Source organism: Tachyglossus aculeatus, chromosome X1 (assembly GCF_015852505.1).
Source record: "Tachyglossus aculeatus isolate mTacAcu1 chromosome X1, mTacAcu1.pri, whole genome shotgun sequence".
Lineage (NCBI taxonomy): Eukaryota > Metazoa > Chordata > Mammalia > Monotremata > Tachyglossidae > Tachyglossus > Tachyglossus aculeatus.
In genome coordinates, this window is record NC_052101.1 from 134,121,690 (window position 1) to 134,141,383 (window position 19,694).

Here is a 19,694-nt window from a genome sequence, read left to right on the forward strand (position 1 = left end):
CAGGGAGTCCATCTGACCTGCTTATTTTGTATCAACGCGAGTGCTCCATCCAATGCTTGGCGCATAGTTAACTGCTTACACCGCTGCCCGGATCGTCTTTGTCCAGAAACGCTCTGGGCCACATTACTCCCCTCATCAATAATCTCCAGTGGCTACCAATCAACCTACGCATCAGACAAAAACTCCTCACCGTCAGCTTCAAGGCTCTCCATCACCTCGCCCACTCCTACCTCACCTCCCTTCTCTCCTTCTCCAGCCCAGCCCGCACCCTCTGCTCCTCTGCCACTAATCTCCTCACCGTGCCTCGTTCTCGCCTGTTCCGCCATCGACCCCCAGCCCACGTCATCCCTCTGGCCTGGAATGCCCTCCCTCCGCACTTCTGCCAAGCTAGCTCTCTTCCTCCCTTCAAGGCCCTACTGAGAGCTCACCTCCTCCAGGAGGCCCTCCCAGACTGAGCCACCTCCTTCTTTTCCCCTCCTCCCCCTCCCCATCCCCCCACTTTACCTCCTTCCCCTCCCCACAGCACCTGTATACATGTATATATGTTTGTACATATTTATTACTCTATTTATTCATTTATTTATTTTATTTGTACATATTTATTCTAATTATTTTATTTTGTTAATATGTTTTGTTTTGTTCTCTGTCTCCCCCTTCTAGACTGTGAGCCCACTGTTGGGTAGGGACCGTCTCTATATGTTGCCAATTTGTACTTCCCAAGCGCTTAGTACGGTGCTCTGCACACAGTAAGTGCTCAATAAATACGATTGAATGAATGAATGCTTACCAAATACCGTTATTATTATCATTATCATTATTATTATTGATATTATTATTATCATAGATTCTTTGAACTGGGTGCAAATGTCCTGCAAGAAAAGTGTTAGCACTTGGTGGAAATAGAGAAGAGTTTAACTTTATTATTTTCTGCAGGGGAAAATCTAAATCTCCTGCTCCTGAACAATGGCCTTAAACAGATTATAAGCTGCTTCTCTGAAGCCCAGTATGAGGATGTAAGCAGCATTATTCTTATCGTCATGCTCAACAGTAAGGTTTTTGGTGAGTTAATCATCATTTTTGGATAAATTATCCTGCATAATTTCAGTTTGAAAATACTATGGTCCTTTTTCCATTTAATGACTAAGTGTTATGGTGCGCTTTAAATTGTGTATCCAGGAAAGAAAGCAGATTTGATCGAAAGGTGTGTAAGGCACATACCAGCCGATTGCTCTCAGGACCCGCTCCAGGACTTGTCCAGATACAAAGAAATCAGGGTGGACACAGTCCCTACCTGGCATGGGTTCACAATCTTAATCCCCCATTTTACAGATGAGGTAACTGTAGCACGGATAGTTAAGTGACTAGCCCAAGATCACAGAGTAGACAAGAGGTGGAGCTGGGTTCACAGCCTTAATCCCCATTTTACAGATGAGGTACCTGTAGCACAGAAGAGTTAAGTGACTTACCCAAGGTTACAGAGCAGACAAGTGGGGGAGCTGGGAATAGAACCCAGGTCCTTCTGACTCCCAGGCCTGTGCTCTATCCAAGAGGCCATGGATAAAGATCAGAGAGGGGAGTAGAGTGAAAGTCTGGAATAAACAGTTGAATAGACTATTGGCTGTAGGCCTCTAAACACATGCTGCGTGTAGTGGGGGTAAACACCTAAGGGCTTAGGCAGGGCCACTGGGTCTCTCTAAGGTGTCAAGTGTTGTAAATTACTACCCCCCCTCCCCCACTACCTCTCCTTCTAGGTCACCCTTGCACTTGGATTTGTAATAATAATAATGGTATTTGTTAAACGCTTACTACGTGCCAGGCACTCTACTAAGCGCTGGGGTGGACACAGGCGGATTGAGTTGGGCACAGTCCCTGTCCTAAGTGGGGCTCACAGTCTTCATCCCCATTTTACAGATGAGGTAACCGAGGCCCAGGGAAGTGAAGTGACTTGCCCCAGATCACCCAGCAGACAAGTGGCAGAGTCGGGATTAGAACCCATGACCTTCCAACTTCCAGGCCTTGGCCCTATCCACTATTCCAGGCTGCTTCTTGTACCTTTCATTCATCCCACATCACTTACATACAAAGCTGTAATTTATTTTAATATCTGTCTCTCCACTCCCTTCCCCCAACTGTGAGCTCCTTGTGGGCAGGAAACATGTCTGTCATGTTGTACACTCCCAAGAGCTTAGCCCAGTGCTCTGTGCACAGTAAGTGCTCAACAAATACACCCGATTGATTGTTGGATTAATCAGGGTAGTCACGGTGGAAGAGGTGGAATTTGAAATGGGCTTTGAAGATGAATCCCAATCATGTCTCCCCTATCCTAAAAAAACACCCTGTCTTGACCCCATGACTCTCTCCAGTTATTCGCCAATATCCCTCTTACCATTCCTCTCCAAATGTCTTGAGCAAGTTATCTCCTCCCGCTGCTTCCACTTCCTCTCCTCCAATTCTGTGCTTGAGCCCTTCCAATCTAGCTTCCGCCCCCTTGCTCTATGGAAACTCCCCTCTCAGTGGTCATCAGTGATATCCTCATTGCCAAATCTGACAGCCTCTACTCCATAATAAGAATAATAATAATAATAATGGTATTTGTTAAGCGCTTATTATGCACCAAGCACTGTTCTAAGCACTGGATCCTAGTCATCTTTTACTTCTCAGCTGCTTCGACGCTGTTGACCACCCCATCTCCTGGAAACGTTATCCAGCCTTGAATTTACTGACACTGTCCTCTCCTGGTTCTCCTCCTATCTCTCTGGATGCTCATTCTCAGTCTCTTTCGTGGACTCATTCATTCATTCAATCATATTTGTTGAGCGCTTACTGTGTGCAGAGCACTGTACTAAGCGACTCCTGCTCTGCCTTCCACCCACTAACCGTGGGGGGCCCTCAAGGTTCAGTTTTGGGTCCCCTTCTAAGTCTCCATCTACGCCCACTCCCTGGGAGAACTCATTCGCTCCCTTGGCTTCAACAACCAGCTCTATGCAGATGATACCCAAATTTACCTGTCCAGCCCTAATCTCTCCCTCTCTGCAGTCTCACATCTCCACCTTACTTCAGGACATCTCTACTTGGATGTCCCGCCAACACCTCAAATTTAACATCATCATCATCATCAATCGTATTTATTGAGCGCTTACTGTGTGCAGAGCACTGTACTAAGCGCTTGGGAAGTACAAATTGGCAACGTATAGAGACAGTCCCTACCCAACAGTGGGCTCACAGTCTAAAAGGGGGAGACAGAGAACAAAACCAAACATACTAACAAAATAAAATAAATAGAATAGATATGTACAAATAAAATAAATAGAGTAATAAATATGTACAAACATATATACATATATACAGGTGCTGTGGGGAAGGGAAGGAGGTAAGATGGGGGGATGGAGACAGGGACAAGGGGGAGAGGAAGGAAGGGGCTCAGTCTGGGAAGGCCTCCTGAAGGAGGTGAGCTCTCAGCAGGGCCTTGAAGGGAGGAAGAGAGCTAGCTTGGCGGTTGGGCAGAGGGATTGGGGGCATTCGAGGCCCGGGGGATGACGTGGGCCGGGGGTCGATGGCGGGACAGGCGAGAGCGAGGTACGGTGAGGAGATTAGCGGCGGAGGGTGCGGGCTGGGCTGGAGAAGGAGAGAAGGGAGGTGAGGTAGGAGGGGGCGAGGTGATGGAGAGCCTCGAAGCCCAGGGTGAGGAGTTTCTGCCTGATGCGCAGATTGATTGGTAGCCACTGGAGATTTTTGAGGAGGGGAGTAATATGCCCAGAGCGTTTCTGGACAAAGATGATCCGGGCAGCAGCATGAAGTATAGATTGAAGTGGAGAGAGACACGAGGATGGGAGATCAGAGAGAAGGCTGATGCAGTAGTCCAGACGGGGTAGGATGAGAGCTTGAATGAGCAGGGTAGCGGTTGGGATGGAGAGGAAAGGGCGGATCTAGGCAATGTTGTGGAGCTGAGACCGGCAGGTTTTGGTGACGGCTTGGATGTGAGGGGTGAATGAGAGAGCGGAGTCGAGGATGACACCAAGGTTGCGGGCTGGTGAGACGGGAAGGATGGTAGTGCCGTCAACAGAGATGGGAAAGTCAGGCAGAGGGCAAGGTTTGGGAGGGAAGACAAGGAGGTCAGTCTTCGACATGTCTCAAACAGAACTAACTCCTCATCTTCCCACTTAAATCCTGCCCTGCTTCTAACTTTTCCAACACTGTAGACACCAACACCATCCTCCCTGCCTCAGGAACCCTTAACCTTGACATTATCCTCATCTCATCTCTCTCATTCAACCCACATAGTTAATCTATCGCTAAACCCTGTCGGTTCAATAATAATAATGATGATGATGATGGCATTTATTAAGCGCTTTCTATGTGCAAAGCACTGTTCTAAGCGCTGGAGAGGTTACACGGTGATCAGGTTGTCCCACAGGGGGCTCACAGTCTTAATACCCATTTTACAGATGAGGTAACTGAGGCCCAGAGAAGCTAAGTGACTTGCCCAAAGTCACACAGCTGACAATTGGCAGAGCTGGGATTTGAACCCATAACCTCTGACTCCAAAGCCCGTGCTCTTTTCACTGAGCCACGCTGCTTCAACCTTCACAACATCACTGAACTCTGCTCTTTCCTCTCCATCTGAACTGCTACCCTGTTAATCCAGGCCCTTATTCTGTCCTGCCTTGATTACTGCATCAGCATCCTCACTGACCTCCCTGTCTTCTGTCTCTCCCCATTTCAGTCCATTCCTCACTGTGCTGCTTGAATATTTTTCCCCACTCATCAAGAACCTCTAGTGGTTGCCCATCCACCTTCACATCATAAACTCCTTACCATGGGCTTTAATAATAATAATAATAAGAAGAAGAAGAACCATGGTATTTGTTAAGAACTTACTATGTGCCGGGAACTGTACTAAGTGCTGGGGTGGATACAGTCCCTGTCCCACATGGGGCTCACAGTTTCAATCCCCATTTTACAGATGAGGTAACAGGCCCAGAGGACTGAAGTGATTTGCCCAAGGCCACGCAGCACTATCCACCCTAAAGCTCTATCCACCCTAAAGCACACAATCACCTTGTCCCCTCTTATGTTACCTCTCTGAATTCCCCCTGCAACCCAGCTCACACACTTTGCTCCTTTAATGCCAACCCACTCACTCTACCTTGATCTTATCTATCTTGCCGCCGACCTCTCGTCCACCTCCTGCCTCTGGCCTGGAATAACCTTCCTTTTCATATCTGACAGCCAGTTACTCCTCCCACCTTCAAAGCCCTATTGAAGGCACATCCCCTCAAGCGGCCTTCCCGGACTAAGCCCTCTTTTCCTCTTCTCCTATTCCTTCCCACATTGCCCTTGAACATTGATTTTCACCCTTTATTCGCCCCACCTTCTGCCCCACAGCAGTTATGTACACATTGGTAGTATATTCGTTCATATTAATGTCTGTCTCCCTTTTCAGACTGTAAGTTCCTTATGAGCAGGGAACCTATCTACCAACTCTTGTTTTGAACTCTCCCAAGTGCTTAGCACATTGCTGTGCACACAGTAAGCACTCAATAAATGCAATCGATTGATTTGGCCGGGAAGGGAATTGGAGGTCGGGGGAACAGCCTGAGCGAGAGGATGGAGGTGGGAGATTCGAGAGCCATCATTGGCAATGGTACTTTTTTGGTTCTTACGATGTGCAGAGCATCGTACCAAGTGCTTGGGAGAGTACAGTACAACAGAGTTGGCAGACATGTTCCCTGTCCACAGTGAGCTTACAGTCTAAAGGGAGAGACAGACATTAATATAAATAATATGTAATTTAAAAATATGTACATAAGTGCTGTGGGGTTGAGGGTGGGGCGAATACAAAATACTCAAAGGTCACAGATCCAAGTGCATAGAAGAACCGGGGACAGTTAGCTTGTGGGCAGGATAGTCATGGAAGAAGGGGACTGATTTTTAAGCTGGCGAAAGCTGGTGATGATAAGGAGTTCCTGCTTGATATGAAGGAAGACGGGTTGCCATTGAAAGGTTTTTGAGGAACTGAGATAGGTGTGCTGAGACATGTTTCAGGCAGATGATATGGATAGCAGCGTGTAGAATAGACTGTAGGGGAAAATACTGGAGGAAGGGAGCCAGGGAAGAGATCATATAAAGAGAATGAGAACCAGAACAGTGACTGGTTGGAGGGGAAGGGCAGTGGCGGGGGTGGGGGGGCGGTGCCTGGGAAGCATGTTGGAGGAAGAGTGGCAGGATTTAGCAGCAGAGGTGTCTCTTACCTACTGTAGGAAAGACAAGTGTTGGCTGCCGGAATCATTGTTTCATTTCAAGGAACAGGCTTTAGACATCTGTAAGTGAAACTCTAATTTGGCTAGAAAGTGGGAGGAAAATGTTTTCATGTTTGTTCTGTTAGCATATTCACAAGGGCTAAGCGATTTGATACCCCATTACTGACAGGACATTGACTTGGATTTCAACTGTTATTCTGCAAATGATGTACTGAATAAGGATCACCCTTTTTACTATCCCTGTTTCCTTTAAGGAGATCAATCAATCGATGGTATTTATTGAGTAATTACTCTATGCAGAGTACTGTACTAAGCGCTCTGTACTAAGTATCATAATAGAGTTGGTAGACATCTTCTCTGCCCCCAGCGAGCTTACAGTCTAGGAGATTGTGTCTTTTAGTCTTAACGTTGTTTCTGAAGGAAAATTGGGGTTCCACGACGTGGAATGTGATGTGGGTTTAGTGTATTATGTGATGGTTTGTGAACATCCATGTGATGGTTGGTGACATTAAAATGGTAGGTGGGCAGGTTTTGTGAATTTGATTTTATGATAATAAAACGTTAGCATTAAAACATTTGTAATAATGTTCACCTCTTTCTCTTTTTTTGTTTCTTTTTACCTTTTATATAGCTGAGAAATTACTCAGTAAATTTTTTGCATATATTTCACAAGGGATTTCTGAACTAAGAAATCAAGGAAAAGTTGGTGGCCACTCGATGGAAACAGAAGAGACCTTGCCTAAAGAACAACATCAAAAAGAAGGAAATAAGGTTTGCCGGTTTATTTCAAAGCTTATAAGTCTCCTTCCCTAAATTTTAGGGAAGGCCTGATGGTTCTTGGTGTGTATGAATGATAAATTTGGGAAGGATAGAAAGCTGAATCACCAGTTCTCCAGGCTTTTCATTCTGTTATTTTCTGTGTAGGTATGAGATGAAGGGAAACTTTCAGGGAAGGGCATCCTGACCATTCGTAGGGAAGGGTCAATTGGGCCAATCGCTCCTCCTGGGGACTCCACCCTTCCTGGGGAATGGAGTTCTGTACAGCTGCTGTTGTCCGGGAGAGGGGGATGAAGGATGAAACCATGCACCCAAGTCCCCGCTGCCCCTTCTCTTCCCCCACCGCTCCTCCCAGGGTTAACTCTTTAGGGTCCGCCGGCCAGGGAGGGTGGAACCACCTATGCTGACGGGCCCGAGACCCATCAGAAGAGGCGAGGAGGGGGAGCGGGGAAGAGGGACAGCACACGTGGGAGGTCCTGGGCCCCGCCCCTCCTGGGGTGCCCCTGAGAGGAATGAGGGCCAAAAAGGAACAATAACGCTGCTATTGGTTGGCTTTTTAAGAGACCCTCTGCCACAATAGTACATGCTGAAGTATAGGGCAAAAATACTCCAGCGGGAAGGATTTAGGCCCAGGATGGTGTGGGGAGGTAATAATTAGGTCCCCATGAACTTGCAGCCAGCTGCGGCCCGGAGCAACTTCAATCGTGAATTTGCATATAGCAAGCACTGCTCATTAAATTCCATTGATAGGCTTGTGGTAGTTTGGAGGACATCTATCTAGTCCTTCTTCAAGTTGGGAAATGACCCTGCCCTGGATGAGAGTTTGTCCATATGAGTGCAGTTGTTGTAAGCTCCCAGTGGGCAGGGATCTCATCTACCGACACCCAAGCGACAACCCCTTCCACACTCCATGCATCTGAAGATAGCCCTTCTCTGGTCTTCTGCCATTTGCACATCCTGGCCCTGCTTTTGATTTGGCCTCTTGCTGTTGTGAGCTTTCCAATAACATTGATTGCAAGCCCCCCGGTCCATCAGTCAGTCATATTTAGTGAGCACCAACTGCAGACAGAGCACTGAACTGAGCCCTTGCGAGAGGACTAGAGAATTACAAGTCCTAATATTTGCTTTTAAAAATTGTCTTTCCTCTGGTAAATGCCACCCATTTTCCACATTCTGTGAGGGAAATGCTAAGGGGAGCCAAACGTAACTGCTTTTTTGGAACTGTTACTGTGGTGTTTTGTATTTCAGGATCATGGCTCTAATATAAAAGGCAACATTGGAAAGTCCATGGTGAAAAGCAACTACCGAGAACAGAAACGTCCAAAGCAACGTTCTGAGTTGGGTGTTCCGATTTTCCCCACACCTGCTAATGATAATAATAGTGATAGTAATGATGGCATTTGTTGAGCACTTACTATGTGCAGGGCAGTGTTCTAAGCACTCGGGAGGATACAAGGTGATCGGGTTGTCCCATGTGGGGCTCACAGTCTTAATCCTTATTTAACAGGTGAGGGAACTGAGGCCCAGAGAAGTTAAGTGACTTGCCCAAGGTCATAGTGATAATGATGAGCTGGCTACTGGAAACATTAAACAGTATGGGCTTCACCACCGTGGTCCTTTCCTGGTTCTATTCCTATCTCCCTGGCCGCTCATTCTCAGCCTCTTTTGCGGGCTCCTCAATCAATCAATCAATCGTATTTATTGAGCGCTTACTGTGTGCAGAGCACTGTACTAAGCACTTAGGAAGTACAAGTTGGCAACATATAGAGACAGTCCCTACCCAACAGTGGGTTAACAATCTAGAAGGGGGAGACAGAGAACATAACGAAACATATTAACAAAACAAAATAAATAGAATAGATATGTACAAGTAAAATAAATAAATAAATAAAGTAATAAACATGTACAAACATATATACATATATACAGGTGCTGTGGGGAAGGGAAGGAGGTAAGATGGGGGGGATGGAGAGGGGGATAAGGGGGAGAGGAAGGAGGGGTCTCAGCCTGGGAAGGCCTCCTGGAGGAAGTGAGCTCTCAGTAGGGCCTTGAAGGGAGGAAGAGAGCTAGCTTGGCGGATGTCTGGAGGGAGGGCATTCCAGGCCAGGGGGATGACGTTGGCTGGGGGTTGACGGCGGGACAGGTGAGAATGAGGCACGGTGAGGAGATTAGCAACAGAGGAGCGGAGAGTGCGGGCTGGGCTGTAGAAGGAAAGAAGGGAGCTGAGGTAGGAGGGGGCGAGGTGATGCCCCAAGCATTTATCCTATCCTGCCTCGACTACTGCATCTGCCTCCTCACCGACTTCCCTGCCTCTTGTCCTTACTCAGTCCAGTCCACTGTACACTCTGCTGCCTGGCTAAGTTTTTTACAGAACCATTCAGTCCATGTTTCCGCACTCCCCAAGAACCTCCAGTGACTGTTTATCCACCACGGCATCAAACAGAAACTCCTTACCATTGGCTTTGAAGCACACGATCACATTACCCCCTCCTATCTCATGTTGCTGCTTTCCTACTACAACCCAGCCAGCACACTTGGCTCCTCTAATGCCAACTTACTCACTAGTTAAATTAATATGTAATTTGTAAACATACATAATTTATAGAAAATAAATAGTAACCAAAGGAAACCCAGCAGTTAAACAGTTTAATTCAGAGTAATAATAATAATAATAATGGCATTTATTAAGCACTTACTATGTGCAAAGCACTGTTCTAAGCGCTGGGGAGGTTACAAGGTGATAAAGTTGTCCCACGGGGGGCTCACAATCTTAATCCCCATTTTACAGATGAGGCAACTGAGGCACAGAGAAGTGAAGTGACTTGCCCAAAGTCACACAGCTGACAATTGACAGAGCTGGGATTTGAACCCATGACCTCTGACTCCAAAGCCCAGGCCCTTTCCACTGAGCCATGCTATCTAGTATGACAGAGTGGTCATACTACATTACCATAAAATGCAGGTGGATGAAAATTCAACGAGTTTCAGCATTGTGTGATCGAGGGGATAGGGAGCTTACCTGCCCCCTTCCTCCTGCCCACCAAAACCCATTGAATTCTGACATGATTGAGCTAGCAGAAGCAGCATGGTTTAGAGGAAAAAGCAGGGGCTTGGAAGTCAGAGGACATGAGTACTAATCCTGCCTCCGCCACTTGACTGCTGTGTGACCTTGGGCACATCACTTCGCTTCTCTGTGCCTCAGTGTCCTCATCTGTAAAATAGAGATTAAGACTGTGGCCCCACAAGGGACAACCTGATTACCTTGTAACTACCCCGGCACTTAGAACACTGCTTGGCACATAGTAAGTGCTTAACAAATACCGTAATAATAATGATAATAGTCCGGGCTTTGTAGAATCTCAGAAATGGGGAACGAAACCCTTGCCAACCCCCCACCCCCCACCCCCACTGGCTTCCCACATCTCTCCGCATTAGATGAAAACTCACTGTCGGCATCGAGGCTCTCCGCCTTCTGGCAGGCAGTGTGTGTCTTCCTTCCATTCTACATCCCCGGGTTCTTGGTGTTACATTGTTTAGCTCGGTGAATGCCATAGAATGATCGTTTGGTCCTTGTTAGTTATGACCGCCCGACCCCCGGGTCTTTTTCATATGTGTGCCTGGATAGCCTTTCCCCTTTATATTGCCTTTTTTCTCCTTATGTGTATTGTCTCGCACTGTCCTTTCTGACTTCCGTTGTCTTTTTTGGGGATCATTTGTTCAGGGTCACTTGGCCTTCCAAAATGTTATCGCCCCTCCCCCCTCGACCCAATTTTGTATTCACTGTAAATTTCATGAGCACACACTCAATTCCTTCATCATGCTCATTAATTGAAATTAACTAGAACCGTCTATTCTGTCATTTTAACCTACTCTCCCTTTCGTTTCAGGAAACGTGTAGATCAAGTTTCAGCTCCAGCCACTGAAATTGGAGCACAGAAACCACCAAAGAAAGGTACAGTAACAGATGGTTTCTCTTTTTGTTAAGCTTAGCTGGACATTTATGGGGAGAAAATGGGCCCACTCTTCACCATCTCAAGTGGCTGTTTCATTCATTCATTCATTCATATTTATTAAGCGCTTACCGTGTGCAGAGCACTGTACTAAGTGATTGGGAAGTACAAGTTGGCAACATATAGAGATGGTCCCTACCCGCCAGCGGGCTCACCTTCCACTACATGTGGCACCATTGAGAAGCAGTCTGGCCTAGTGGAGAGAACACGGGCCTAGAAATCAGAAGGACCTGGGTTCTAATCCCGAATCCGTCACTTGTCTGTTGTGTGACCTTGGGCAAGTCACTTAACTTCTCTGGGTCTCCCTTACCTCATCTGTAAAGTGTCCCATTCAGTCTGTGAGCCCCATGTGGGACATGGGCTCCGTCCAACCTTCCAGCGTTTAGAACAGTGCTTGGCACAAAGTAAGTGCTTAACAAATATCATCATCATTATGATTATTATTATTGCTTCCTATCTACCCCAGCACTTATCAAACAGTGCCTGGCATGTAGTAAGGGCTTAATACCATAACCTCTCCCTCCCCCTCAAACCTTTGCTCCTGAGTGACTGGATTGGATTGGATTCACTCCAGGGGACAAGTGGTGGAGCTGGGATTGGAAGGCAGGTCTTCTGACTCCCAGTTCCATGCTCTTTCCAATGGAGCATGCTGCTTCATCTGCGAACCAAGATTATTTTAACCCAAAGGGTACAGGGGTACAGGGTAAATCAAACAGTAGGATGAATGATGGAAAAAATCAATTCAGCTACACTAATAGTCATGGGTGCAGCCAGGCTCTGAGCATGGGAACAAGCAGCATGATGAGGTAGGGAAGTGAAGAGGTGTTGATGAGCATCATGGAGTGGCTAGAGCAGAGACCTGGGAGTAGGAAGGACCTAGGTTCTCGTCCCAGCTCTGCCACATGTCTGCTGTGTGGCCTTGGGTAGGTCATTTCACTTTTCTGGGCCTCAGTTGTCTCATCTGGGGATGAGGACTGTGAGCCCCACGTGGGACAGGGATTCATCATCATCATCATCAATCGTATTTATTGAGCGCTTACTATGTGCAGAGCACTGTACTAAGCGCTTGGGAAGTACAAATTGGCAACATACAGAGACAGTCCCTACCCAACAGTGGGCTCACAGTCTAAAAGGGGGAGACAGAGAACAAAACCAAACATATTAACAAAATAAAATAAATAGAATAAATATGTACAAATAAAATAAATAAATAAATAAATAGAGTGATAAATACGTACAAACATATACATATATACAGGTGCTGTGGGGAGGGGAAGGAGGTAAGTTGGGGGGATGTGGAGGGGGAGGAGGGGGAGAGGAAGGAGGGGGCTCAGTCTGGGAAGGCCTCCTGAAGGAGGTGAGCTCTCAGTAGGACTTTAAAGGGAGGAATAGAGCTAGCTTGGCAAATGTCTGGAGGGAGGGCATTCCAGGCCAGGGGGGTGACGTGGGCCGCGGATCGACGGGACAGGCGGGAATGAGGCACGGTGAGGAGATTAGCGGCAGAGGAGCGGAGGGTGCAGGCTGGGCTGTAGAAGGAGAGAAGGGAGGTGAGGTAGGAGGGGGCGAGGTGATGGACAGCCTTGAAGCCGAGGGTGAGGAGTTTTTGCCTGATGCGTAGGTTGGTGAAGTAACACAATGCCAAGGATGTTTTATTCCTGCAAACCTGGATGAATGTTGGAGGGGAAATCATTTTTGTCCCGATCCAGTGTCATTACTTTCAGAATTAATCAATGACTAATCGATCAGTGTATTTTCTTGAGGGTTTACCATGTGCAGAGCACTGTGCTAAGTGTTTGTGAGAGCACATGCAATACAAGGTAGTTGGTAGATATGTTCCTTGCCCACAAGAAATTTACAGTCTACAGAGGGGAGACAGACATTAAAAGAAATTACTGATGTGTACAAAAGTGCTGTGAGGCTGAAGGGGTAGGTGAATAGCAAGGCTTCAAGGGTTCAGAACCAGGTGCATAGGTGGTACAGAAGAGAAAGGGACTGGGGGAAGCAAAGGGTTAATCGGGGAAGGTCTCTTGTAGGAGATATGATTTGAACGAGGCTTTGATGGTGGGCAGAATAGTGGCCTGTCATATTTACAGGGGGAGGGAGTTCCAGGACAGAGGGAGATGGTGGGCCAGGTGTCGGTGCCGAGTTAAATGAGACAGAGGTGCAGTAAGTAGGTCGAGAAGCAGCCCGGTGGAGTGGCAGAGGTTGTGGGTTCTAATCCCTGCTCTGCTATTTGCTGTGGGACCTTGGGCAAGTCACTTCACTTCTCTGTTCCTCGGTTACCTCATCTGTAAAATGGGGAATGAAATCGTGAGCCCCACGAAGGACAACCTGATTACCTTGTCTTTGCCCCAGCGCTTAGGACAGTACTTGGCAAATAGTAATCGCTTACCAAATACCGTAGTTATTATTCATTATTATTCTTATTGGTGTTTAGAGGAGCCAAGTGCTCAAGCTGGGTTGCAGTAGGAAATCAGCATGGTAAGGTGGGAGGGGGAACAGCCAATTGAATGCCTTAAAGCCGATGATCAGGGAGTTCTGTCTGATGGGGAGGCAGTTAGGCAACTGCTGGAGTTTCCTGAAGAGTGAGGACATGTGGACCGCATGTTTCTTTAGAAGAATTATCCGGGTAGCAGAGTGAACTAAGGCCCAGAGAGAGGTGAGACAAGAGGCAGGGAGGTCGGTCCGGAGGCTGACGCCGTAGTCAAGGTGGGATACGATAAGTGCTTGGATCATCATGGCGGTAGCTTGGATGGAAAGGTGAGGGCAGATTTTAGCAATGTTACGAAGGTAGACCCGACAGGATTTGGTGACAGATTTGAATATGGGAGTTGAATGAGAGAGATGAGTCTAGGATAATGCAGAGGTTGTGGGCTCGGGAGACAGGGAGGGTAATGGTGTTGTCCACAGTGATGGGAAAGACAGGGGGAGGGAACCAGTGGAGGAGAGAGGTGGGCCGAGCAGTGCTTCAGGAAGATGATGTGTGTAGCAGCTTGTAGTTGGAGTGGTAATGTTTATTAAATGCCTACTGTGTGCAGAACACTGTACCAAGTGCTGGGAAAGAATACACAAGTGAAAATTAGACACAGTTCCTGTCTCTCCGGGGGCTCACAATCTGACACCGTAGCCAGGGGGTGGGGCACACCTGGCCACAGCCACATAAGGAGAAGGGAAACGGAACATGAAGACAGTATAAAGACTTGGATAAGTACACAAAATGAAAACAAAATCTGTAGGGTACCGCGGTTAAAGAAGCAGCATGGCCTAGTGGATAGATCCCGGGTCCGGGAGCCAGGAGGTCATGGGTTCTACTCCTGGCTCCACCGCTTGTCTGCTGTGCGACCTTGGACAAGTCACTTCATTTCTCTGGGCCCCAGTTACCTCATCTGGGAAATGGCCATCGAGACTGTGAACCCCACATGGGACAGGGACTGTATCCAACCCGATTTGCTTGCATCCACCCCGGCGCTTTGTACAGTGCCTGGCACGTAGTAAGCACTTAACACATGCCATTATAATTACTACTATTACCAGAGGAATTCTGAACTCGATAGTACTGTATTTAAGATTCATAGTGATGAAGTCAAAAAGATCTTTTCAGCGATGTTCTTTTTCATACCAGCCGATCTGCCAAGCAACACAGCAGAAGGAAAAGATAAAAAACGTCAGGGTGTTAAAAGAAAGGCCCTTTCCACGGGCAACGTGAATCAGGAGCGGTGAGTACTACAGCACAAGATTTCCTTAGAGAGAGGTTCCTCATCTGTATAACCCTCGTGGTCTCAGAAAACTGGGTAAACTTACGTTATATGACTGACCTTGTACCTTCACTGTTCTCAGTTTCACCCCGATCTTCCCACTAGTGCAGACGGTAGGTTAGGATCATACCAGTGAAGTCTTTCCACTTTTTAGTTCAGTGATGTGACAGCAAAGCAGTGGATCCAGGCAGAAATTTTCTTATGGTATTCGTTTAAGGACTTAGTGGGTGCCGGACAGTGTACTAAGCACTGGGTTAGATCGAGATCATCAGAGTAGACATGGTCCCTGTCCCCCATGGAGCTCACAGTCTCAATCCCCATTTTACAAATGAGGTAACTGAGGCACAGAGAAGTTAAGTGACTTGCCTAAGGTCACACAGCAGACAAGTGGTGGAGCCCGGACTAGAACCCAGGTCCTCTGACTCCCAGGCCCGTGCTCTTTCTGCTAGGCCACGCTACAGCCAGAGTTCTTCATTCTCGCTGTACATTACAGTACGAAGCACCAACACCCTTGAAGGAAGAGAATGGACCCATCTATACTAATTCCAAAATGAATCGAGTAACTTTGCCATCTTAAGCTTGTGTGCTTTTCTCCCCTAACAACTCACTGAATTATCCCCTTAATCAGAAGCTTCTAGGGGCAAGGAGCTGGATCAGATGATCTCTTGAATTCCCTTCCAGCCCTCTGATTGTGTGCTTGTGACAAGCATTGGAAATCCGTTTGGAACAGCAAATCCCTTTCCAGGCAGAAAAATGTTGAGGTTAAGGAAATATCCAGACCAACGTTCTGGATGGGATCGAATTAGCCAGCGAGTTTTCCAGATGCCTGGATGGGTTTGGAAACATAGATGTAGCTGTAGCGTTTAATTTCATCTTCTAGTCCTTCTCATGAAGCACCCACACGGTTTCGGTTCAATTCATTCCACCTGCTTGGCTTAGCTGTAAGATCTTGGAAATTTGAGCAATTTCGGTGGTTCTTATGAAAATTACAGCAAAGAGTTATGGGGAACTGAGAACTCATGACACTGAAAAGAAGTGAAATTAGGATTCAGCAACAGGAGCAGTAGCATTTTCTGAGTGCCTGTTGTGTACAAAGGCACTGAACTGAGCATTTGGGGGCACATGATAGGGTTAGTAAATGTGACCCTTGCCCTCAAAGAGCTTTAAATCAAGCGGGGTGGTGGGGGCAGACCCTGAAATACATTACTCGTATGAGGAAGTGGTAGAGTAATGGGATGAACATAAGCACTACTAAGAGGGCCCTATTTATTCTTAGTAATTTATTAGTCCTAAAGAGCCCTAGTCTCCTGCCTGAACTGTCAAGCAGGCTGTACCACACCCTTGGACATTGGAGGAGCTGAAAACCACCTTCTTCCTTGCACGGTGCTCTGTGCTCCCTCACACATTTCTCTCAGGTGTACTGGTAAATCGTTGAAGGGAATGGAGCGTGGGCCACTATGGTGGTTGCAGAATTGTTGGCGGCCCCTATTCCCCATCCCCCTTGCTGGCTTGTCTCTAACCGTGGCGCCAGAAGGTGCTCCAGAGGGCTGTGTGCACTCTGCTCCATGGGGAAGACATTGTCCCTCCTCACGCCTGCTAGGTGGGGGCAAGTCTCTGGCCCATCATGACTCTTCTAGTAAGTCGGGGTGAGGCGGGGGAGCGGGCGGGCAGGTGGATGGAGGGATGGACGGATGGACACAAGGCTCGATAGGTACTGCAGGTATAGAGACTGAGAAAAGCATTCATCTTACATATGTAATGATTGCAGAACAACTGAAAAATCCACCAAGAAGGTGCAGAAGAAAAAGTAGCCAACAGCTGAACTAGAGTAAAGAAACCGGGAAACCACTGGAATTCAATTTGGTGGTCTTACCCGGGAACGAAGACTTCAATGGATTTGTCCCATTAAAACTACAAGTTAGAAAAATTAAGTGATATGTAATTTCTGAAAGAGTTTTTTTGGTAGAGATTTTTAGAAAGTGTAACTGTTCTTTGTTTTAAGCAAGCGCTGTCCTGCCGATCCCGATTAGTTTCACGGCATGATATTCAGATGGGGGCCCAGTCACACTGTTCCCTAAAGGGGTTTTTGGTAGCATGAGTTCTGGAGACCTTTGCTTAGCTTCTTCAAGAAGCCTGTCGAAAAGGAAGAAACACCCTAGTGTGTGCTCCTTTTAAAGGTGTCTTTGAGAATTTGCCTTTTGGTTTTCCCAAAGAGAAACAACTAAGAAGGGCAAAATCCAGTAATTGTTTTAATAGCATTTTTTGATGTAGTAGTCGAATTTGATGGTTAAGTAGGATTCTTAGTGAATGTAGTAATTTGTTGAATGTTAAAAGTGTCCTTTTGCCTAAGTCATTTAAGAACCAAACTTCCTACCAAGGAATGAGTTATATTCTAGGGGAAAATGTAGCCCATGGTTCGGACAGATTTGCTTAGTCTCTAGCCTGATGTATGACATAGAAATGGAAAACACTTTTGACCAACTGAGTTTTTTTAGGTAAATTAAATGAGATGCTACCATTAAATAAAAATGTTTTTTGTTCTGAAAGTGCTATCCGAGTAGTCCTTTTGAGTATCTTCTTCATTCATGAAACATTTCTGTCTTGTGAAACTATACTTGCACTACTTGGCCCCACTGAATGATACATCACCAGTTCTCTTAATCTATTATGTTCTCCATTCTTTTATTCAACAGCCTATCATCCTGGCTTAACTTTGGAAATATGTACATATGGCATTACCTACTTTTCTGACTTTACTACCCTCAGGGCTCTTAAACCTCGAATTAAAAGCCTCACGTGATCCAAAAAAGCAACCGACTCTGTATAAACGATTCACCTAATTATGGCCCTCTTGGAAAGATGGTGTAGGAAACCCAGTTATTTTTCCGAAGAACAGCACACAAATTCCCGTGTGTTACACTTCCCCGAGCAATGTAAGGGGGCACATCTTTGGCCCTTTGGTTACACATGAGGTTTGACCTGATTATGAGCTTCTGGCTAAAAAGAGCAAAATGGTAGCCACCACCTCCCTCTCCCGGAGCATGTGTGAAGTCTGAAGGCGTTGGAGTGAAAGGAGAACTCCACAGTCAGTTTGAAGATCAAGCATCTGTTGGTGTGGTTCCTCGGAGACATGGCTACGACCTGTCAGGCAATCCCACTGTCGGCATGTTCGCCTTTTCACTTAAGCCTGCACTCTCCATTGTCACCACGTTTGTTGTCCATCTCCACAGACAATAGGTGTGCTGCCATTCCCAGTCTCTTAATCAATCTCAACTTAAAGACAAGTAAAAATACGCATTTTCCACTCCCCTCTGCATCACTCTGACCTGCTCCTTTTGCTCTTGCCCCCTCTTCCCGCCCCACAGCATTTATGTATGTATCTGTATTTTTATGTATTTATATCGATGCCGGTTGACTTGTACTGATGTCTATCTCCCCCGCTGTCGACTGTGAGCTCGTTGTGGGCAGGGATTGTCAACCTACGAATCAAGCAAAAACTCCTCACTCTCAGCTTCAAGGCTCTCCATCACCTCGCCCCCTCCTACCTTTATTAATTCACTCATTCAATCGTATTTATTGAGCACTTACTGTGTGCAGAGCACTGTACTAAGCGCTTGGGAAGTACAAGTTGCACCTCACCTCCCTTCTCTCCTTCTACAGCCCAGCCCGCACGCTCCTCTCCTCTGCCACCACTAAGCTCCTCACTGTGCCCCGTTCTTGCCTGTCCCGCCATCGACCCCCAGCCCACGTCCTTCCCCTGGCCCAGAATGCCCTCCCTTCACACATCTGCCAAGCTAGCTCTCTTCCTCCCTTCAAAGCCATACTGAGAGCTCACCTCCTCCAGGAGGCCTCCCCAGACAGAGCCCCCTTCTTCCTCTCCTCCTCCCCATCCCCCTGCCCTACCTCCTTCCCCTCCCCACAGCACCTGTAATGCATCTGTACAGATTTATTACTCTATTTTACTTGTACATGCTTTCTATTTATTTTGTTAATGATGTGCATATAGCTTTAATTCTATTTGTTCAGATGGTTTTGACACCTGTCTAAATGTTTTGTTGTCTGTCTCCCCCTTCTAGACTGTGAGCTCGTTGTTGGGTAGGGACCATCTCTATATGTTACCGACTTGAATTCCCAAGCACTTAATACAGTGCTGTGCATTCATGCAATCGTATTTATTGAGCACTTACTGTGTGCAGAGCACTGTACTAAGGACTTGGAAAGTACAGCAAATGAAGAGAGACAATCTGTGCCCACAAGGGCCTGACAGTCTTGGGGCAGGGTGGGGGGGGGGGCGACAGGCATCAATACAAGTAAACAGGGATTAACATAAATAGAATTATAGATCTATGCATATAAACAAGCGGTGTGGGGCGGGGATGGGTGGAAGAGCAAAGGGAGTGAGTCGTGAAGTGGAAGGGAGGGGGAGCTGAGGAAAAGCGGGGCTTCGTCTGGGAAGCCCTCTTGGAGGAGGTGCACCTTCAGTAGGACTTTGAAGGGGGAGAAGAGTGATTGGCTGATTTGAAGAGGGCCAGGAGGACGTGGGTCAAGGGTCGACGGCGAGACAGGCGAGATGGAGGCCCAGTGAGAAGGTTAGCGGCTCCAGAGGAACGGAGTGCAAGGGCTGGGCTGGAGAAGGAGAGAAGGGAGGTGAAGTAGGAGGGGGCAAGGTTATGGAGAGCTTTAAAGCCAATAGGGGGTTTTGTTTGATATTTGGAGATTTTTGAGGAGTTAGGGTGACATGCCCTGAACGTTTTTGATGATCCAGACAACCGAATGAAGTGTGGACTCAAGTCGGGAGAGGCAGGAGGTTGGGAGGTCAGAAAGGAGGCTGATGCAGTAATCCAGTCGAGACCGGGTGAGTGACTGTACTAACACGGTAGCGGCTTGGATGG

General features: G+C 47.1%; 1 protein-coding gene across 1 annotated transcript in view; it reads left to right on the forward strand.

The window, feature by feature from the left end:
• Positions 1 to 7,190, forward strand: part of LOC119949980 (telomere repeats-binding bouquet formation protein 1-like) — a 42,478-nt gene extending 35,288 nt beyond the window's left edge. Inside the window, exons 11-13 of the mRNA XM_038771836.1 lie at positions 934 to 1,059; positions 6,892 to 7,031; positions 7,185 to 7,190. Coding sequence (XP_038627764.1) covers positions 934 to 1,059; positions 6,892 to 7,031; positions 7,185 to 7,190 — 272 coding nt within the window. The remainder of the gene's footprint in view (positions 1 to 933; positions 1,060 to 6,891; positions 7,032 to 7,184) is intronic.
• The last annotated feature ends 12,504 nt before the right edge of the window (positions 7,191 to 19,694 follow it).